This window comes from Haematobia irritans, chromosome 3 (assembly GCF_050003625.1).
Source record: "Haematobia irritans isolate KBUSLIRL chromosome 3, ASM5000362v1, whole genome shotgun sequence".
In the NCBI taxonomy this organism is placed as follows: domain Eukaryota; kingdom Metazoa; phylum Arthropoda; class Insecta; order Diptera; family Muscidae; genus Haematobia; species Haematobia irritans.
This window is the reverse complement of record NC_134399.1, coordinates 125544066-125568275: the sequence shown is the minus strand read 5'-3', so window position 1 is coordinate 125568275 and position 24210 is coordinate 125544066. Positions and strand designations below refer to the sequence as shown.

The 24210-nt window shown below is 31.3% G+C and overlaps 2 protein-coding genes across 2 annotated transcripts; both read right to left on the bottom strand.

The window, feature by feature from the left end:
- Positions 1-1442: 1442 nt before the first annotated feature.
- On the bottom strand, positions 1443-10404 carry LOC142229517 (uncharacterized). Its single transcript, XM_075300078.1, has 2 exons — positions 9944-10404; positions 1443-3133 (listed from the first exon to the last, which is right to left on the bottom strand). The coding sequence occupies exon 2, from the start codon at positions 3127-3129 to the stop codon at positions 2005-2007; it is 1125 nt and encodes a 374-aa protein (XP_075156193.1). The 5' UTR covers positions 3130-3133; positions 9944-10404; the 3' UTR covers positions 1443-2004.
- On the bottom strand, positions 3177-8545 carry LOC142231172 (uncharacterized). Its single transcript, XM_075301790.1, has 3 exons — positions 7958-8545; positions 6001-7688; positions 3177-5940 (listed from the first exon to the last, which is right to left on the bottom strand). Exons 1-3 carry the CDS (start codon positions 8543-8545, stop codon positions 3177-3179), a joined length of 5040 nt encoding a protein of 1679 aa, XP_075157905.1.
- Positions 10405-24210: the final 13806 nt, after the last annotated feature.

Genomic DNA, 24210 nt, shown 5'->3' with positions numbered 1-24210 from the left:
TAAAAGAGGATAACACTGAATGCGTTATTCAGAATTTCTGTTTTTCTTTTAAATGCATTTAAAATTATGAATATTGTAAAAATATTATTATGCGAACCCGTAAAGTAATAAATTAAATTACAAGTTAAAATTTCAAACAGTACTACCGCTTGGACATATGCAATAGTTTTGTGGTAATATATTAACCCTCTAATGCCCAAGCCCGCCTTTAGGCGGTCTTCATTTAATAAGGAAGCTTTTAGTAAAACACACCTTAAGACAACAAAAATGGGCAAAATAAAAACAAAACTTATTTGAAACTATTCAAGAGGCTTTGCAGCATATGCTGAATTTTACGGTATAAATTTTTCATGCTTAGTTCTCTTGCTTTTGTGTCGTTAACATTGAAAATTAATTCAGATGGCAAAAAATTGGGGCATTAGAGGGTTAATTGACTACGCCTGTAAATATGCAATAACCATATAGCTCCCGCAAATGTCATCACATCCTAATATTCAACAAACCAAACAAACCAATATTTATGTTTGAATCTACAACACACCTTTGTGTACTAAACTTTTATGAAGTTGTGAATGTGACAAAAATTTCAGCAACAGAGTTCTCTACGTTGTTTTCAGTCTCTATGAAATTGTCATAATTTATGTATAAATATTGCCACTGTTGTTGTTGTTGTTTTTGTTGTTGCTTTAGCTGATGTTGATGCTGTTGTATCACAAATTAAAACCACACATGAAACCAAAAGTTAATATTTGTCTTTTACAATGTAAGCCACAATTAATTTGACATTTTGAAAAGTTCTGTCATCACTACCACCCCCCCCCCCTCACAAACGGAAACCAAATATTAGAGACTTGAATGCATATCATATGAGTTTGTGTATGTGTGTGTGTTTCTGTAGAAGAGTAAATAGCTCACTTGCCTTATGGTCATTATAGTTTTATTGTGTGGTTCACCTAAGTGAATGGGAAGACTTTGGGGATGAGTTTAGAGGTTTTCAAATCAAAGATAATGGAAATTTAGCTGTTTAACATTTTCAATAATATATATTTTTTATATAAATATTTTTTTAGGTATATATCACTAAACCACTGTTTATTGTTTCATTGCAGGTATGTGTGCTATGTATCAAAATCATTCAAAGGTAATTTGCTTGTATTTTTAAAGTGGGTGGGTGATATTTAAAGTTTTTTTACAATTCATTATTGGATCCACTGAGGGGGTAAAGCTAAGTCTACATTAAATATCCTAATTATAATTTTATTGATCCTAGATTTAAAGCCACACAGGTCCAAACAACGCCTTTTCTTTTAAAGAATTGGCTCGGAATCAATACCAAAATCTTTAAGAGAAGGTCCAAGTCTTTAAATCCTAGTAAACTTTTTTAGTGTATTTGAATGCGTAGCACCGAAAAATAAAATAAATAAAAACACAAGGGATTTAGTTTTTCTTTTCAATGATGTTTCAATAAAACGTAATTTTATTGAATTTTTGGGAGATTATTATTTACCTTTTACAAAACAATCGTTGGACGGACGTAATCCAGTAACGAATAATAACAAAAGTTAGACGCCGCAAGACGGTAATGGCGCGACTCGTTAGAAAAATGTAACGAATTGTGCTGAAAGCACAGAGCTGCATCCAGAGCTTAGGGTACATTTCCTAACGAGGGGGAAATTGTCATTTTACAAGATTTTAAGTCCCCATCTAACGAATAAATTTTGACCTTACGAATTTGAACTTAAACATTCCGCCCGCCTTGCAACATCCAGCTATGTTGTAATTGAAATTCAATAATACATAGACATTACATACAATATTTTAATATCAAAATAAATATAAAATGCGATGTCAGTTTCATTTTCAAATTGAGCAATTTTTTTTTTTTTTTATTAGTTCATGTATTCATTTTTTCCAACTTCATTGTTTCTTAACTAAATGCTCGTAGAGCCGTTGACCCGGAGGGTCTGCAGTGTCTGGGTTATTGGCCAGGATGACCTACGACACTTATGGTTGGCATTGACCTGATACTATCCAGCCAAACATCGTTAGCTGCGCCAATGGGAATCCAGGACTCGAAAATATTCGTGTCTTTAGAACCCGTGCGTAGACATCGGGCCCTAGATCCAACCCCACCCCGGAAGGACGGTAAAACCTTGGGTCGGCCAGCTGGAGACACTCGAAATGTTCCCGTATCGTATCTGGAGCCGACGACGATGGGGTGACAACACGGGTCAGGTCTGTTACCCGGGCAGAAAAAACCAATTTACTTTCTGCATTGTGTCGGGAGACAGCAACAAGCCGACAAAATGCGTCATGCGACGTCATCGCTGAGACAAGCCGTAGGCTGAGAGCTAAACTACTACAAATCATACTGTACCCCGCACACGGGTCGAGGACAGCTCGGACAGGAATTCGACGATCGGACAAGACAAGCAAGAGGACTATAGTGGGACCAAGCGTGACGGTTGGTTGTAGAACCAACATCGGACCAGATATGGGAGCGGTATTCGTGATACAGTACGCCGACGAGTTAACGGACGAACTTGACTTGGACTTTCTCGTCGACAAGGTTTGAGCGGAAGGACGTTGTTGCTGGTCAAATGAATGTAGCAGCGTATGGTGGCTATCTCCACATTCGCGGCACCTCTCGCGACTATTGCAGGTCGATCGCATGTGAGACCTGCCCAGACAGTTTGAACATACCCGATGCAACACTACAGTGCGCAATCGTTGCTCCAAACGCATGTTCAAAAATTTGCGACACGACCTGAGATTGTGACTTCGCCTACACAACACACAGACATTCGAGTGCACTCTTTTATTCGCACCTGAATTCTTTTGGGCAGTCCCCGTAGGGGATGACGATGGTTTGGCTACGTTGGTTGCGGATACGTCAGCGGGAGCCGTATCAGCCCCCGACGGAGGGACAACTTTCTGCGTCGGTACTACCCCTTGTGAAGAGGCGACGACTGGGGTCATCCCGACGTCAGGGACCTGCTCGATGGCTGGTAACGGCTCGCGAAGAACCGGTGCAACATTATTTTCTAAAATCTCTTTTTCCTCATCGGACATCGGGACGTCATCCTCGTAGTCAGGGAGAGTCTTAACAATTTCCCTCATATTTTCCATTGTACTGCGAAAAGAAAGATGACGCTTACTATATGAACGATCGAAAACTATTCGGTCAGTATGACCAATTTTACCACCGGTCGTCTTACAACACCGTTTGCCGTTCTCACGTCAGCAACTCTAACGCGACCGTCAGATCCCGGGTGGACGTCATCCACACGACCTAACTTCCACGATGTAGGAGGCAATTGTTCATCACGAATTACTACCAAGTCCCCTACTTCGATATCACGCTGCGGAAATTTCCATTTATATCTTTTCTGTAAGCATTTCAAATATTCCTCTTTCCACCGTAAGCAGAACTGTTGCGACAGCGCCTTCATTTTCCTGAATCGATGTACCAAATGAAGTGGGGATTCCTCCTCTAACTGTTCAGGAGGCGCCAGGATCGGAGATCCTACCAAAAAATGGCCAGGCGTAAGTGCCACCAACTCTTGAGAACTTTCACTCATCGGGCACAACGGCCTAGAATTTAAACAAGCCTCAATTCTCGAAAGAACAGTCGAAAACTCTTCAAATGTATATTTGAATCCAGATGCATGTTTCCTAAAATGCGTCTTGAAGCTTTTGACAGCAGCTTCCCAGAGACCACCCATATGTGGCGCCCCGGCAGGGATAAACTGCCAGGAAAGCTGCTGAAACTGGTATGCGGAACACACCTTATCACGTCCCTCCTTAAGAACACTTCTCAATTCTTTTTCCATTTCGCGTGAAGCGCCTACAAAATTTGTACCATTATCCGAAAAAATGGTCTTGGGACAACCACGCCGAGATATAAATCTGTGAAAGGCAGCCAGAAATGTTGTCGTAGACAAGTCCGATGTGGCTTCCAAGTGTATGGCCTTCGTCGAAAAGCATACAAAAACGCAAACATAACCCTTTGTTATCTTACATGCGCGCCCTATAAATGACTTAATTTCGAAAGGCCCCGCAAAATCAACGCCAGTCGTAGTAAACGGTCTGGTAAGCACAGTTCTCTCCGGTGGGAGAGCCGCCATGATCTGCGTACAAGACTTCTTCCTATCCAACAGACACCGTTTACACCGGTTAATAGTCGATCTAATCAAAGATGTTAAACGAGGAATCCAATACTCTATCCGAATAAGACGTAGAACCAACTGGTTCCCTCCGTGAATAGATATGTCGTGAACATATTTCACCAGTAACCTAGCGAATCTACTATTATACGGCACTATAATTGGATGTCGCTCACTATACGAAAGGGTAGGACACCTACTCAAACGACCATTCAACCTCATAACCCCCTCCTCATCCAGGAATGGATTCAATGACAACAACGAGCTCCTGGAACCTAACGGTTTCTTTTCCATCAAAAAACGGCACTCATCTGGATAATGAGCTCTTTGAGAAAGAACAGCTAGACGTAATCTCACTGCCTTTAATTCGGTTGCCGTCAACGTCCTGTCGTGATACACATTTCGACTAGCATGTGAATAATGGGTCCTGTGATAAAACCTAAATATATATGCGATGACTCGTAGAGCCCTATCTAACGAAGAAAACCTCTCTAAAATGTCCTCGTAGTTCGTAAAAAACGATGCGTGAGTCCTGACCGCCCGTACCTCAACGTCAGTCTCAAGAGGGGTCAAATCACTAATATCCCACTGAGAACTAGCTGAGCACAGCCACTCTGGTCCATGCCACCAAAGCGTTGAAACTGCCAACTCTGCAGGCGACACTCCGCGACTTCCCAAGTCGGCCGGATTGTCCTCAGAACGAACATGGTACCAATTCTGTCCCCCAGTATTCTCCTGAATCCTACATACGCGATTCGCAACGAAAGTAGACCACGTAGATGGCGTCTTTCGAAGCCAAGAGCGGACGATCGTAGAATCCGTCCAACAATAAACACGTCGAAATTCAATATCTAACTCCCTGGCTATAGACTTGTAAAGTTCTGAGGCCAAAACTGCCCCACAAAGCTCCAAACGTGGCAAAGATATAGATTTGATGGGGGCTACCTTAGTCTTACAAGATAGCAAATGGGTGAAGATATGTCCCTGCGGCGTAACCACACGAACATATACTACCCCCGCGTATGCTTTTTCCGAGGCGTCGGAAAAAACATGTAATTCTACCTCACAGTCTGTGGAGTAATTGACCCATCGAGGAATACGAACGTGATTCACATCCTGATAGGTCTCGACAAACTTTCGCCATTGTCGCTCAGTTTGTAACGGAAGAGACTCGTCCCATCCTATCTTATCCAACCAAACCTGTTGCATAATTATCTTCGCCACTATAATAACTGGCCCCAGCCAGCCAACAGGGTCAAATAGCCTAGCTATAGCCGATAAAACCTCTCTCTTCGTAAACCGAGATTTTTGCTCAATCGGTTTCATCTCAAAATAAAACAAGTCTAACTGCGCATTCCACCTAATGCCCAACGGTTTCGAACTACTGGCCTCAACAAATGCCAGTAATTTGGCGTCAACCAAATGGTCAGCCGGAAGCGATTCCAAAATGGCTAGCTCATTAGAAGTCCACTTCCTCAGTTCGAACTTTGCCGATGATAATACCCTAATCAATTGATCCCTAGATTCAACAGCAGTATCCACGTTATGGTACCCTGTCAAAACATCATCCACGTACATGCACCTTCGTAGAATGTGTGCCGCGTGGGGATATTCATCTTCGGAGTCATCGGCCAATTGCAATAACGTCCGTATGGCTAAATAGGGAGCACAATTCACTCCAAATGTCACGGTCTGCAGCTCATAGTCTTGTACATCTTTTTGAGGGGAGTCCCTAAAGACAATTCGCTGCAGAGAAGTATGGGCCGAATTTACCCTAATTTGGCGGTACATCTGTGTGATGTCGCAATTAAAAACATATTTGAAAAATCTCCACCTCAAAATCAAATTAACCAATTCCAATTGTAATGTGGGTCCCACATAAAGAATGTCGTTCAGACTTTTACCATTTGAGGTCTTATGCGAAGCATTAAAGACAACTCGAAGTTTGGACGTCAATTTGTCCGGATTGATTACCGGGTGGTGTGGCAAATAACACACAGTTTGATCTGAAGGAGAAGTCGACGACACTGGTCTCATATGTTGCAAGTCCAAATACTCTTTAATCACCCCGTCATAAATTAATTTTGTTTCAGGCTTTCGTAACAGCGAAGCCTCACCACGAATAAACTGCTTCAAACAACTTGTCCGCGAATGTCCAAGCAAGACTTGTCCCTGTAATTCGGGTTTTATCGGAAGAGTCACTACATATCTTCCATCGGAATCCCTATATGTGGTATTCTTAAAATTTTCTTCACAAAATTTATCTGCGGGAGAACAAATTGCCCGTCTTGGTAAGTCCTCTAATTCCCAAAACCGAAGAAGAGTCTTGTCAAGACCATCTTCTTCCATAAATTCAACAGTCGTTGAAAAAACCGTCACATTAGAAGTGGGAATTGAACCAGTAATGAGCCAACCGAAGACTGTCTGTTGAGCAATCAACGAACCTAAAATACCGGAGCGAACCCCCTGTAATATAATTCTGGGATACACGTCTGCCCCCAACAATAAATCAACCGGACGGCTATCGAACAGATTAGGATCAGCTAAACGTAAATCAGGCAAACGTGACATATAATTCCGACTCACTTGGAAAGACGGTAAATTCCCAGAAATCTTAGGCAGGACCAACGCAGTCGCCTCTACCAAGACCGATCCATCTATGGGTGACCCTATACTCAGAGGGCAAATACCTCGAGAAGTTATCGAAACCGATTGATTCACGCCCGATATCGAAGACGTCGCACTCGTTATCGAAATCCTAAGCAACTTTTGCATTTTTTCGGTAATAAAGGAGGCTTCCGATGCTGGGTCAATAAGAGCCCGAGCTGGGTACGTCATACCCTGATGAACGATGTTCACCATAGCCGTCCCTAATAGTACCGACCTGTTCTGGGAAACATGAAATACTTGCCTGGCCGAAGTGCCAGACACGATTCCAGACGAAGTGGAAGGCTGCGGGTCAATCAAACCGCTAGAATCCGTAGGACGAGCGGCCGAAACCGTCGAAGACGTAGTCGCCACATTCGTAGAATGGGAAAAATCGCGATGAAGCAAAGTATGATGCCTTCCTTGACACTTCTCACAACTGCGAGATGTAGCACAGTTGTTAACGTCATGTCTACGAGATAGACAATTGAAACAACAGCGGTACCGTTTCACAGCAGTCAACCGATCATTCACAGAAAGATTCCTAAATCTCGGACAAACACGAAGATGATGGCTTTGTCGTGGACAAAGAACACACATCTTATCGACGGAATCTCTAGAAGAATGAGAAGTGTATTGCGAATTACGCGACCTAGATGGCGAAGATTTCGGAGCTGCATTCGTAAAATGCGTTCGCAGTTTCCTGCCATCAGTTCCCCTCGAAGCATCGATACCCTTCAAATCGCGCAGACACGTGAGTGTCTGAATCCTTTCCGTAAGAAAACGATCCATGTCCACCCAAGACGACAACGCAGACTTATCACTTATTAGAAGATTAGTGTTACTTTGTGGGAACAGGGTTCCCACAAAGTAACACTAATCTTCGGTAGACGTTGCACACACAAATATATCAAAATCGGATCCCAATCGTTCGTAGGAACGTTATTCACAGCCATCGCCGAAATACATGCATTTATACCACGCTGCAAGTTCTTCAACCCAGAACTTGTCTCGGTGTCTAAGACCGGAAGGTCAAAAAGAAGCTTCAACTGATTGCTGACTAAAATTCTCAAGTTGTCATAAGTTTCCTTTAACGTCCTCCAAGCTAACTCGAAACTCCTATCAGTGAGAGGAAATCTTCTTACAACTTCACGGGCGTCGCCACTAGTCTTTTTGAGCAAATGACACAAGCGCTCAATATCACTCAGACGGGAATTTTTTACATAAACAGCAGTAAACAAATCCCTAAATGTTGGCCAAGACTGAAAGTCACCATCGAAAACCTCAATATCGCATGGTGGTAAAGCCAAACTATGGACAGCACCATGGTCAACACCTAACAAAAGAGAATTTCCCGATATATCCACATTACCAGAACGAGCAGAAATATCCGCCACATCGGCCTGCTGTATAGGAGTTGACGCCCTATGAACGGCTTTTAGACCGTCTATCTTCCTTTCGATAGAGGAAACAATACGAATATAGGCATCATAAGTTGCCTCATACTTGTCGTCAGCAGATTCTACCTTTCCCTTATCTGAATCCTCCTGAAGATCGTCTAAACACTCCTCATACCTCTCTTTCACTTTCTCCCAGAGTGATTTCGCCTCTTCGACCTGAGCCCTTAGAGAATAAACATCTAAATTCTCCTCCTTCAAAGAGCTAACCCGTGTCCCAAACTTCACAACCGCATCAGCGGCTCTAATGAATCGCGCGAATGTATTAACTGGCATATTGAAAATAATTTAGCGTCACAAAAATTCACAAAAACTCGTAAAGTATGTGAACACGCACTTATCGACAGCGAAAACTGGCCGAAAAATCAATAAATTTGCACAAAATGCCCAAAAATGCAAAAACAAAAATTTACAAAATTTTTCTTTCAGTGTATCAAATTCTCACACTGCACCAAAATTACCACAAAATTTCTTGAAGTGTAAACAATTGTTCGTAAAACAACCACTTCAAAACTTAAAATCAAAAATTTCAAACAATTTGTAAAATATTGGACTATTTTTCTCTCAGTGTAGAAACAATTAATTTTCGTTCAGTGTACCGAATCACAAAATATTTTCCCCTTGTACAAAAAATAGGCAAATTATTCAAGTCAAATTCTAAAAATCTCAAAATTCTACTAAAATCTTCGAACTATTTCTCTCAGTGTATGAATGAATTTACGAAAATTACGCTCAGTGTACCGAAGAATACTGACTGCCGCCAATTTGTATCAAAACTTCACACACGAAAACCAGATGATCAAAAAAAATTCAACAAATTATAAGAAATTATAAAAAAAATGTCTGTAAGACCAAATGTAGGGTGCACGGACTGTAAAATACACCTCTACACTTCCACGCCAAATAATCTCCCCAAAAAAATTAAAAATCGCAAATAATAAAAAATATAGAAATAAAAATATATACGTAATATATATGATAAAATAAAAATTATACGATCGTACCGGACCGCCTGTAGGGTGCACAGTGACCAAACCGATAATTTTTACTAATGCGCGTAACGCTAATGGGTCATACAACACGAAAACCCAAAAAACTCAATTTCAAAAATTTTTATAATTTTCCTCAAAATATTTACGACTCGCGGCCCCGTGAGGGTTAACAAATAAACCAAAGAAACACAGCTCAAAAAAAATATGTATGTATATACGTGTGTGTATCACTGATCATACGTAGGTATGTAATTCAAACGTTGACTGCAGTGACGATTGATGTTTGTTTACAATAGTAATAAGACCAACAGAGCCTTTGGAGTCTGCGTGTATTTTGTTATTGTTTTATTTACTTCAAGTTAAAGGCAACGTAATTGCAAATAATGTTTTGAAGTAAATAAGCACTGTCAACGTTTAAATTCACCACACAACACCAATATATACAATAGATTTTTCACTTTTTATTTTGATTATTCTTTCACTTGAATATCATTTAACAAAACGAAATCAAACAAACGAAAGAAATGTGCGTACGTATGTAGCAACGAATGTGTGTTTTTAGAAATGCAATTTGCCGTCGGCAAAACGAAATAATTGAATCAATGTTGTAAAACGACCGCGGTTTAAATTTAAAACACTCGCGATTTGCTCAATTATTTTAATAAAACACTGACATACGCACCTGTGTGTTGATAAATAATTATTTAAATAAATTTTCAATATAAATCCTTCACAAATATGGCTGCAAATGGCTGCTTTTTGTTGTTGCTTCACAATGATGAGCACTTTCCTTTGGAAAAGAAAAAGAAAACCCTTTATTAATTGCTGTAAGCAAGTATCCGGCTCGATTGGACCAATGAATGCGTAGCACCGAAAAATAAAATAAATAAAAACACAAGGGATTTAGTTTTTCTTTTCAATGATGTTTCAATAAAACGTAATTTTATTGAATTTTTGGGAGATTATTATTTACCTTTTACAAAACAATCGTTGGACGGACGTAATCCAGTAACGAATAATAACAAAAGTTAGACGCCGCAAGACGGTAATGGCGCGACTCGTTAGAAAAATGTAACGAATTGTGCTGAAAGCACAGAGCTGCATCCAGAGCTTAGGGTACATTTCCTAACGAGGGGGAAATTGTCATTTTACAAGATTTTAAGTCCCCATCTAACGAATAAATTTTGACCTTACGAATTTGAACTTAAACAGTATTCTATAAACTTATTTTTGTTTTCCTAAAATTTTATTGTTAATTAAAATGAAACTTTAAATTAGTTTTATTTTAATTGTATTCCCTTAAATGCAATTTTAAACAAAAGGCTGTTAGTATGTATCCACAAATGCTATCCACTGCCTATTTATCATAATAACTTTATTCACTTCCTTTTAAGTTCTACCCCAGTTTGTTAAAAACTATTTATAAATTTTAAGCTTTGCAAAATAAAACTCCTTTTAATTTCTTTCCCTCTCCTTAATAAACATGTTGAAGTAACTAAGTATCCTCAAGTAGACTTAAACAATTATTTTTTCCATATTACCTGAAAGTATGATAAATATATTCTGAGAAATATTAAGCATTCCCCGAAAGTCCTCACATTATCGAATGCCACAAGCCCATAAGATTTTCTATCAATTTCTAATTAAGACTCTTATATTCATTAAATACTTGAAAAATTCAAATTGCACTTGATCACAATCCACGACATTTGTATTCATGAAACATTAAAATTTTTTCGAATTTGGTTTTTAATTAAAACTGCAAAGCAAAGAGATTAAAATCACGTTTGGTTTTTGTTTTTCTTGTGTGGCTGGCTTTTAACCACATTCTTCATTTCGTCCATAAAACCACCATTAACACATCATTGACCAAAAGCATTATAGTCTTCATCGTTGCCTTCTTTCATCCCTACACCCCTTCATCCATTTCAAAGAATTTGTCTAACCTTAGTACTTCACAGGACAAAAGACTCGACCAACCAACGAATAAAGTAAAAGAATGAAATCAAAAAAAAAAAAATAGAACGACAAAAGCTGCTGATATCCCTTGGCTACCACGAATGTTCATTGTCCAAATAACACCAGAGAATATTTAAATCATTTGATATCAATTGAATTAAATTGTCTTGCAGTAGGATTATGTGGTGACCTGTCGTTTATTTTCTAGTGTCCTCCAGTCTATTTGCAACGATTTGTTTTTCCAAAGGTTTTCGTCTCATCTTAAGCGATTTTGTGGTGGGGGGGGGGGGGGGGGGGGGAGACCGGTCAAGCTCGTATGGTGTGGGTTTCGATTGTATGATAGAATTTTTATTCCCAGGTTACAATATCCCATTTTTTTCGTTATTGCTAGGATACCAATGCTGTTACTGCAAGAGGAGGGAAAATAAATATTTGGATTCCAATCGTTCTTCTCTTTTCCGTATTCATTATTGTCTATTGGTTAATATGGTTGGGTCTTAGTGGTCTCTGGATATATACATTTTTTTGCGGTGTAATAATTAATCTAATCGTTGGACCAATGTTTATTGAGGACTAGTGTACTGTGTTTTGCATTATGGGATAATATGAAATTTCTTGTTGCATAGATACATAGAGTGGAAAAAGTCTCAACTTTGTACTGAAATCTGTAAAGATGTGATTAAATTGAATTATGTTAAAGTTTTATTTCTATAGAAAATTTTGTTAAAATTTTATTTCTATACAAAATTTTGCCAAAGTTTTAGTACTATAGAAAATTTTATAAAAATTTTATTTCTAATGTTGGCAAGATTTTATTTCTATAGAAAATTTTGTACAAATGTTATCTCTATAGAAAATTTTGTCCAAATTTTATTTCTGTAGAAAATTTTGTAAAAACTTTATTTCTATACAAAATTTTGTCAAAATTTTGTTTCTATACAAAATTTTGTCAAAATTTTATTTCTATACAGAATTTTGTCTAAATTTTATTTCTTTGGAATATTTTGCCAAAATATAATTTAATAATTTCTATAGAAAATTTTTTCAAACTTTTATTTGTATAGATAATTTTGTCAAATATTTTATTTCTACAGAAAATTTTATAAAAATTTTATTTCTATAGCAAATGTTGGCAAAATTTTATTTTTATAGAAAATGTTGTCAAAACTTTAATTCTATATTTTTATTTCTATAGAAAATTTTATCAAAATTTTATTTCTATAGAAAATTTTGTAAAAACTTTATTTTTAAAGAAAGTTTTGTCAAAATTTTATTTCTAGAGAAAATTTTGTCAAAATGTTATTCCTATAGAAAATTTTATAAAAATTTTATTTCTATAGAAAATTTGTGAAGTATCTCTTAGTTGGATAGGAATGTTTTGGAAAATCTACCAAAACATCAAAAATTCTACCAATCTACCAAACCAGTAAACAAAATCTACCATTTTGATTAGAATACTACCAACTATGGCAATCGTGATAGTAATATTAAGCGGAGAATTATATCGCCTAAAAATAGGCAAAGCAAATTTTCTGTAGTATGTAAACCGTCTAATGAACTGTTAATGTGAAAATTTTATTTTTATAGAAAATTTCGTCAAAATGTTATTTCTATAACAAATTTTGTCAAAATTTTATATATATAGTAATTTTTGTTAAAATGTTATTTTGATAAAGAATTTTGTCAAAATTTTATTTCTAAGGAAAAATTTGTAAAAATATAATTTCTATAGAAAATTTTATTTCTAAGGAAAATTTTTTCAAAATTTTATTACTGTAGAAAAATTTGTCAAAATTTTATTTCTATAGAAAATGTTGTCAAAAGTTTATTTCCATAGAAAATTTTGTCAAACTGTTATCTCTATAGAAAATTTTGCCAAAATTGTATTTCCATAGAAAATTTTGTCAAAATGTTATCTCTATAGAAAATTTTGCCATTATTTTATTTCCATAGAAAATTTTGTCAAATTTTATCTCAATAGAAAATTTTGTCATTTCTATTGAAAATGTTGTCAAAATTTTATTTCTATAGAAAATTTTGTCAAAATTTTATATCTATAGATTTTTTTTTCAAAATTTTATTTCTATAGAAAATTTTATCAAAGTTTTATTTCTATAGAAATTTTTTACAAAATTTTATTTTAATGGAAATTTGTTACAAAATTTTATTTCTGTAGCAAATTTTGTACAAATTTTATTTCTATAGAAAATTTTGTCACAATTTTATTTCTATATAAAATTTTGTCAACATTTTAATTCTATAGAAAGTTTGTGAAATACCTCTTAGTTGGAGAGGAATAATTTGGAAAATCTACCAAAATATCAAAAATTCTACCAATCTACCAAAACAGTAACAAAATCTACCATTTTGGGTAGAATTCTACCAACTGTGCCAACCGTGATAGTAATATTAAACGGAGAATTGTAACGCCTAAAAATAGGCAAAGCAAATTGTCTGTAGTAAGTAAACCGTCCAATGAACTGTTAATGTGAAAATTCTATTTCTATAGAAAACTTTATCAACATTTTATTTCTATAGAATTTTTTTTTTCAAACTTTTATTTCGATAAGAAATTTTGTCAAAGTTTTAATTCTATAGAAAATTTTGTCACAATTTTATTTCTATAGAAAATTTTGTCAAAACTTTATTTCTATACAAAATTTTGTCAAAATTTTATTTCTATACACAATTTTGTCTAAATTTTATTTCTTTAGAATATTTTCCAAAATATAATTTAATAATTTCTATTGAAAATTTTGTCAAAAGTTCTATTTCTATAGAAAATTTTATAAAACTTTTATTTCTATAGCAAATGTTGCCAAAATTTTATTTCTATAGAAAATTTTGTCAAAATTTTAATTCTATAGAACATTTTGTCACAATTTTATTTCTATAGCAAAGTTTGTCAAAATTTTATTTCTATAGAAAATTTTATCACAATTTTATTTCTATAGAAAATTTTATCAAAATTTTATTTCTATAAAAAAATTGTAAAAATTTTATTTCTAAAGAAAATTTTGTCAAAATTGTATTTCTATAGAAAATTTTATCAAAATTTTATATATATAGAAAATTTGTGAAGTACCTCTTAGTTGAAGAGGAATATTTTAGAAAATCTACCATTAAAAATTCTACCAATCTACCAAAACAGTAAAAAAATCTACCATTTTGGGTACAATTGTACCAACTGTGGCAACCGTGATAGTAATATTAAGCGGATAATTGTAACGCCTAAATATAGGCAAAGCAAATTTTCTGTAGTAAGTAAACCGCCCAATGAACTGGTAATGTGAAAATTCTATTTTTATAGAAAATTTTGTCAAAATGTTATTTCTATAACAATTTTTGCCAAAACTTAATTCATATTAAAATTTTTGTCAAAATTTTATTTTTATAGAAAATTTTGTCAAAATTGTATTTCTATAGAAAATTTTGTCAAAATTTTATTTCTATAGAAAATTTTGTCAAAATTTTATTTCTGTAGATTTTTTTTTCAAAATGTTATTTCTATAGAAAATGTTATCAAAATTTTATTTCTATAGAAAATTTTATCAAAATTTTATTTCTATAAATAATTGTGTCACAATTGTATTTCTGTAGAAAGCTTTGTCAAAATTTTATTTCTACAGAAAACTCAACATTTTATTTCTATAGAAAACTTTGTAAAAATTTTATTTCTGTATACAATTTTGTCAAAATGATATTTCTATAGAAAATTTGTGAAGTACCTCTTAGTTGCATGGGAATGTTTTGGAAAATCTACCAAAACATCAAAAATTCTACCAATCTGGTAGATTTACCATTTTGGGTAGAATTCTTCCAACTGTGGCAACAGTTATAGTAATATTAAGCGGAGAATTATAACGCCTAAAAATAAGCAAAGCAAATTTTCTGTTGTTAGTTAACCGTCCAATGAAGTGTTAATGTCAAAATTTTATTTCTATATAAAATTTTGTCAAAATGTTATTTCTATAACAAATTCTATCAAAATTGTATTTCTATAGAAATTTTTGTTAAAAATTTATTTTTATAAAAAATTTTGTCAAAATTTTATTTCTAAAAAAAATTAAAATATTATTTCTATAGAAAATATAATTTCTAAAGAAAACTAAAGAAAATTTTATTTCTATTTATTTATTTCTATTTGATAGATTCTATAGAAAATTTTATCAAAATTTTATTTCTATAGAAAATCTTATCAAAATTTTATTTCTATAGAAAAAATTCTCAATTGCCCACGATTTTCAAAACACTGTTCAATAAACTACAAGTTACCAATAAAATAAGAGAATAACATCAAAATATACCAAAAATAAAACCCTAACGAGTAAATAAAAATCTTGGTAAGGATAAATACAAAAACCAATAGCTTTTAGCTATCACGTTCACTATTTGTCATTTCCATTAGCCGGAAAATGGAAAAAAAATTATTCAGCGACGAACGAACCAAAAAAAAAAATACCATAATATATAAAGGTCCACATAAATATTTGTGAAGCATTTTTTCTACCAAGCAACAGCTTTTTTTTGGGTAAACAAATAGGATTTTTTGTTTTTGGTGAATTTGGACAATGATGCAAAGGTTAAAACATAACTGGAAAACAAACTCAATAAATTAACTTTGATGCAATAGGACAGTGTCAGGACTCGCGTGTCAGGACTTAAGCTTAAAGAAATTATTGTGGGAGCTTTGACAAAGATATCCCATCTTGTTCACTGGCCACCAGTCCAATGATCATTGGGATTAGGAGTTGCTTGTATTAGTCAAGCTTGTGTTTTCTTTTCATTCCTCTGTAGTTGCCTTAAGCTACAGACCAGGCTGGTTGCCTTGCACTTTGGTCACCTGGATGATGATACAAAAAAAATAAAAACGACAAAAAAATACTCAATCCTTTAGACAAAGTTGAAACGTCATGTTTGTTTAAAGGGAAGCTACATTTTTTTTTCTCCCTAAACTTTCCAACTAAAACTAAAGTTTGTCTGCTCTGTCTTTTTCAAATGAATATTATTATTTGGTAGATTTTTTTTGTTGTGCTTTGCAATGATGTTGTAGCAGCTAAAAACAATACTGGGAGTACTAAAAGACAACAACCAGTAGACTGACAACGAGAAAAAAAAAACAAAACGCTGCAATGAATAACCTTAAGGGAACATTTAACATCTCTACCAAAGCATTATATATTTCTCCTGCTGTTTTGGCAAGGATACTTTTCAAGCTGCATAATAGAGTGAAAGAGAGAGTGCTGGTACTGCTAAAGCACAAAAGTCTATCTCCCTCTCTGTGTTTACTGAATGGCTCAGTTAATGAAAGACACAAAGGCATTTCCGTTTCCAACAACTTGGCAAACAGGAAATAGGGTTTCATTGTCAATGTATACCCACACCCGCATTTATTTACACATACATACACAAATACTCATCTGTTCAAGGGACTATAACATAAGTGCCGTTGTGTTGCATTTCCGTTGAAAGTAAATTAAATTTTATTTGATTTTAAGTGAATTATTTACCTGTTGTTTTTTTTTCCTCTCTCTCTCACTCTCTTTTACTTTTCCTTTCTCTACCTCTACAAGCCAATGGAGAATAAGGACATTTGATGTTGTGACTGACTGACATTAAAGGTGAAACGCAAGAGGAATAATACAAACCCGACACTATTTTTCATTGTGGGCTATTGTTTTTTGGATTGTTGCTTAAATTGAAGCATGCAATGATGGTAATATGTTCATGGTTGCTATGGTGGTTCCATCCATCGTCTTTTGCGGTATTTTTATCACATTTTTACGGAAAACAAAACTCGTAAAAATTGAGGGGCGGTATTTAGAGTTTAATAAAAATTTATTATCATTTGCCAAGGTAAACAAGTGAAAATGACTTTATGAGGGCTATAAAAATTTACCTTTGGAAATCTTTAAAGCAAATTAAATTTTATTTTAATACAGGGTAAAGGTTAAATAAGAGCTAAGGAAATAAAGAGGACATTGATGGAAGTTAGGGAAGCTATAGAGAGAGATCTAAAAAAAAAATTCACATTACCTCTAATAATTAATTCACGGGGAAAGAAAAAATGACAAAGTCAAATGAATATAGAAATTTCTATATTCATTTGACAGAAACTTCTTCAAATTCTATTTTTAGAGAAAAATTTTAACAAAATTGTATTGCTATAGGAAATTTTGTCAACATTTTATTTCTATAGAAAGTTTTGTCAAACTTGTATTTCTATAAGAAATTTTGTCAAAATTTTCTTTCTATAGAAAATTTCGTCAAAATTTTATTTCTATAGAAAATTGCGTCAACATTTTATTTCAATAGAAAATTTTGTCAAAATTGTATTTCTATAGAAAATTTTATCAAAATTTTATTTCTATAAATGAATATAGATTCAGAAATTTCTCCCTAAGATATATTTTTTAAAGATTTCATGCAACTTCTTCAACTCTAATTTTTACAGAAATTTTTGTCACAACTTTATTTTTATGGAAAATTGTGTCAAAGTTTTACTTCTATAGAAAATTTTGTCAAAATTGTATTTCTTACAAAATTTTGTCAAAATTTTATTACTATAGAAAACTGTGTTAAAACTTTATTTCTATAGAAAATTTTGTCAAAATGTTATTTCCATAGAAAATGTTGTCAAAATTTTATTTCTATAAAACATTTTGTCAAAATTTTATTTTTGTACAAATTTTTTTCAAAATTTTACGTTTATAGAAAATTTTGTCGAAATTTTACGTCTATAGAAAATTTTGTCAACATTTTATTTCTTAGAAAATTTGGCTAAATGTTATTACTATAGAAAACTGTGTTAAAGTTTTATTTCTATAGAGAATTTTGTCGAAATTTTATTTCTATCGAAAACATCGTCAAAATTTTATTTCTATACAAAATTTTGCCAAAATTGTATTTCTATAGAAACATTTGCCAAAATGTTACTTCTTTAGAAAATTTTGTCAACATTTTATTTCTATAGAAAATATTGTGAAAATTTTAACTCCATAGAAAATTTTGTCAAAATTTTAATTCTATGGAAAACTTTGTCAAAATTTTGTTTTTATACAAAATTTTGTCAAAATTTTACGTCTATAGAAAATTTTGTCCAAATGTTACGTCTATAGAAAATTTTGCCAAAATTTTCTTTCTTAGAAAATTTTGCCAAAATTTTATTACTATAGAAAACTGTGTTAAAGTCTTATTTCTGTAGAAAATTTTGCGAAAAATTTATTTCTAAAGAAAAATTCTATACAACGTTTTGTCAATATTATTTCTATACAAAATTTTGTCAAAATTTTATTTCAATAGAAAATTTTGTCAACATTTTTTTTCTATAGAAATCTTTGTCAAAATTTTATTTCTGTACAAAATTTTGTCAAAAATATGTTTCTATAGAAAAATTTGTCAAAATTTTAATTCTATGGAAAACTTTGTCAAAATTTTATTTTTATACAAAATATTGTCGAACTTTACGTCTATAGAAAATTTTTTCAAAATATTATTTCTATATAAAATTTTGTCAAAATTTTGTTTCTATACAAAGTTCAAGATGGGCGCATTGTTGGTAAAATTTAAAAATTTTAATAAATTTCTAAAAATTTTGTCAAAATTTGATTTCTTAGAAAATTTTGCCAAAATTTTATTACTATAGAAAACTGTGTTAAAGTTTTATTTCTATAGAAAATTTTGTCGAAATTTTATTTCTATCGAAAACTTCATCACAATTTTATTTCTATACAAAATTTTGTCAAAATTTTATTTCACTGGCAAATTTTGCCAAAATTGTATTTCTATAGAAAAATTTGCCAAAATATTATTTCTTTAGAAAATTTTCTCAACATTTTATTTCTATAGAAAATATTGTGGAAATTTTAGCTCCATAGAAAATTTTGTCAAAATTTTAATTCTATGGAAACTTTGTCAAAATTTTATTTTTATACAAAATTTTGTCAAAATTTTACGTCTATAGAAAATTTTGTCGAAATTTTACGTCTACAAAAAAATTTTTCAAAATTTTATTTCTTAGAAAAGTTTGCCAAAATTGTATTACTATAGAAAACTGTGCTAAAGTTTATTTCTGTAGAAATTTTGCGAAAAATTTATTTCTATAGAAAAATTCTGTGAAACATTTTGTCAATATTTTATTTCTATACAAAATTTTATTTCTATAGAAAATTTTGTCAAAATTTTATTTCTGTACAAAATTTTGTCAAGAATATATTTCTATAGAAAAATTTGTCAAAATTTTAATTCTATGGAAAACTGTCAAAATTTTATTTTTATACAAAATATTATCGAAATTTTACGTCTATAGAAAATTTTTTCAAAATATTATTTCTATAAAAAATTTTGTCAAAATTTTGTTTCTATACAAAGTTCAAGATGGGCGTATTGTTGGTCAAATTTACAAATTTTAATAAATTTCGAACTATTTTGTGGGAGTGTCGAATTAAGTTAATCTTTATACTTTATTTGTGTATAATTCTATGCTCTGTTTTCAATAATTACTTAAGTAAGTACGCAAAAAATTATTAAAATCGTGGAAACTTTCTTAAAACACAATAAGTCCGTGAACTAAAATAAAATTAAATCGGCTTTAGTGAAATATAGGGTTCACTTTTTCTGAGTGCATAAAAATAAAATTTTGACATTTTTTTAGATAATTTTTTGACAAAATTTTCTATAGAAACAAAATTTTCTATAGAAATAAAATTTTGACAAAATTTTCTTTAGAAATAAGACTTTGACTAAATTTTCTATAGAAATAAAATTTTGACAAAATTTTCTATAGACATAAAATTTTGACAAAATTTTCTATAGAAATAAAATTTTGACAACATTTTCTATAGAAATAAAATTTTGACAAAACTTTCTATAGAAATAAAATTTTGACAAAATTTTCTATAGAAATATATTTTTGACAAAATTTTGTATAGAAATAAAATATTGACAAAATTTTGTATAGAATTTTTCTATAGAAATAATTTTTTTGCAAAATTTTGTATAGAAATAAAATTTTTGACAAAATTTTCTATAGAAATAAAATTTTGACAAAATTTTCTACAGAAATAAAATGTTGGCAACATTTTTTATACAAATAAAAATTGTTGCAAAAATTTTTGTACAAATATAATTTTGACAAAATTTTCATTGCAATAAAATTTAAACAAAATTTTCTATAGAAATAAAATTTTGACATAATTTTATATAGAAATAAAATTTTGACAAATTGTTCTATAGAAATATATTTTTGCAAAACTTTGTACAGAAATAAAATTTTGACAAATTTTTCTATAGATAAAATAAAATATATAAAATAAATAAAATTTCGACAAAATTTGCTATAGAAATAAAATTTAGACAAATTTTCTATAGAAGTATATTTGTGACAAAATTTTGTATAGAAATAAAATATTGACAAAATGTTGTCTAGAATTTTTCTATAGAAATAAATTTTTGGCAAAATTTTGTGTAGAAATAAAATTTTGACATAATTTTCTATAGAAATAAAATTATAACAAAATTTTCTACAGAAATAAAATTGTTACAAATTTTTTTATAGAAATAAAAATTGTTTCAATTTTTTTTTACAAATAAAATTTTGACACAATTTTCCACAGAAATAAAATTTTGACATAATTTTCTATAGAAATAAAATTATGACAACATTTTCTTCAGAAATAAAATTTTTAAATTTTTTATAGAAATAAAAATTGTTTCAAATTTTTTGTTACAAATAAAATTTTGACAAAATTTTCTACAGAAATAAAATTTTGACATAATTTTTTATAGAAATAAAATTTTGACAAAATTTTGATTGAAATAAAATTTTGACAAAATTTTCATTGAAATAACATTTTGACAAAATTTTCTATAGAAATAAAATTTTGACGACATTTTTTTATAGAAATAAAAATTGTTTCAAAAATTTTTTTACAAATAAAATGTTGACAAAAATTTCATTGAAATAAAATTTTGACAAAATAAAATTTTGACATAATTTTCTATAGAAATAAAATTTTGAAAAATTTTTCTATAGAAGTAAAATTTTGGCAAATTTTCTATAGAAATATATTTTTGACAAAATTTTGTATAGAAATAAATTTTTAGCAAAATTTTCTATAGAAATAAAATTTTGACACAATTTTCTATAGAAATAAAATTTTGGCAAAATTTTCTATAGAAATAAAATTTTGACAAGATGTAAAAAAAATTAATTTTCATGTTATGTCATACTATCAAAGTGCATTGTGAGTAAGTTCTCCCTTTTTGTAGAAATAGCAGTTTTCCCTTGTTGGTGCAAGCTAAAATCGTTAAAACATTTAAAATTCAACACATTTTCAATTCATCCAATACATTCATTTGGAGAAACAACATATTTTCCATCTAACCCCAAAAATTTGATCAAAAACTCCAAAATAAGAATATGTTAATTTGGTAGATTCGTGGTAAAATTTTTCTTCAAATTTTAGTAGATTATTTTTGGAACGAGTTGCAACCGTAGTTGATGGGCTTTGACGAACTTAAAGTATAAACATGTTTTATTTCATAATCATGTATATATAGACCCTTATGTATGTAAATATTTGCAAATGACTGCCTGACATAGTGGCTTCTAACATGCTCATGTGTATATGAGCGCGTGTGTGTGAAGACAACATTTATGTGTGTTTTTCCATAACCTTAGGCTATTTTAGATTGTGTATGCTTTTGATGTGCCTGTCCTTAAATGTTCGAAACCGCAACATAGCCATCCACAATCTACACAAAACCCTCTAACCATCATCATCAACCCCATCATCATCGACTATAACCTCAAACTGTTTGTCTGTTTGCTTTTTGTGGTAAAAGCATGAAACATGCTTCTGTAACTGTAAAACGCGTACCCACATCAAGTCTGCAAAAGCCTCATATTTTATTGTGGCCAAAGCTTCGTACCTTCATATGTGGCCTTCCTACAAAGCCTACATCATTTTTTTCACAATTTCATCATGAAATTCCCATATCCAGAGCAACACTAAGCCCAAGTGAGTAAAAATCGATTTTGTACCAGTTTATTGGAGCTGTAGCAGCCACTACCCCGGTGTTTACTCTATTCAAACTGATTAATTGAGTGCGTGAATTGATTTCCACTTGTGGTTTACATTTGATTTTCACAACTGTCCTAGGGCTATGCAGTTGCAGCAGCAACAATTTTACCAGCATCCATTTCATTTGAGGATTTCGTTGATTCTATTTTAAGTCTACTATGTAGAAAGAATATTTTGTTATCGAAAGACTTCTATGCCATGGATTTATGGAGGTGGATATATTTCAAATGTAATTTAGAGACAGGTTGTAGAAGCCGACAACAATTCTTGAATTGAATTAATGTCAAGTTGGACCACTATAGGTCCAATGTGATTCCTAGAGTTAATTTTCTCAACATCTTCCTGAGGAGGTCTTCTTAAAAGACACTCAAGAATTTCGATTTATCAGTCTTCCTTAGACCTGCTTAGCCCTTCCAAACCACAAGCCCTGATGAAGTTGAGTATGTTCCTTAAGCTACACTCCCGCAGATCGTTGAGAGCCTGAAAGAAGCCCAGTATCTTATTTCTTCTAAAGGATAACGCTGGACACTGGCGCAGTATATGCTACGATTCTTCCATAACTTCCTCCTATAGAAAATTTAGTCAAAATGTTATTTCTACAGAAAATTTTGTCAAAATTTTATTTCTATAAAAATACTGTCTAAATTTTATTTCTAAAAAAATTTGTCAAAATTTTATTTCTAAGAAAAAGAATTTGTCAAAATTTTCTTTTTATAGAAAATGTTGTCAAAATGTTATGCCTATAGAAAATATTGTCAAAATTTTATTTCTATAGAAAATTTTGTCGAAATTTTATTTCTATAGAAAATTTTGTCAAAATTTTATTCCTTTAGAAAATTTTGTCAAAATTTTATTTCTATCGAAAATTTTGTCGAAATTTTATTTCTATAGAAAATTTTGTCAAAATTTTTTTTCAATAGAAAATTTTGTCAAAATTTCATTTCTATAGAAAATTTTGTCAAAATTTTATTTCTGTAGAAAAAATTGTCAAAATTGTATTTCTATAGGAAAAATTGTCAAAATGTTATTTCTATAGAAAATTTTGTCACAATTGTATTTCTGTAAAAAATTTTGTCAAAATTTTATGTCAGCATTGTTGTTGTTTTTATTGCAGCTTAAAACCATACAAGAATGTTTGTCAAATTTATTTGGGCAAAGCCCTATAGACTGCAAGATGGTTGGATGGACGCACGTTACGGAATTACCACATTCCTCATCAGCATTCTCTACTTGCAGCAAAACTATCAACCAATTATCAGAATAAATTCAGGCAGTTCATTAAACCCAACAATGAACCACACTTGAACCTCCCGAAAAATGTTTTTTTATTTCTTTTTTATTTCTTTTAGCAAATTTTTTCAAAATTTTATTTCTATAGAAAACTTTGTAAAAATTTAATTTCTATAGAAAATTTTGTCAAAACTTTATTTCTACACAAAATTTTGTAAAAATTTTTTTCAATAGAAAATTTGTTCAAAATGTTATTTCTATAGAAAATTTTCTCAAAATTTTATTTCTATAGAAAATGTTGTCAAAATTTTATTTATATAGAAACTTTTGTCAAAATTTTATTTCTATAGAAAATTTTGTCAAAATTGTATTTCTATTGAAAATTTTGTCAAAATTTTATTTCTATAGAAAATGTTGTCAAAATTTTATTTCTATAGAAAATTTTGTCAAAATATTTCTATAGAAAATTTTGTCAAAATTTTATTTCTATAGAATATTTTGTCAAAATTTTATTTCTATAGAAAACTTTGTAAAAATTTTATTTCTATAGAATATTTTGTCAAAATTTTATTTCTATAGCAAATTTTGTCAAAACTTCATTTCTACACACAATTTTATAAAATTTTTTTTTCAATAGAAAATTTTGTCAAAATTTTATTTCTATAGAAAATTTTGT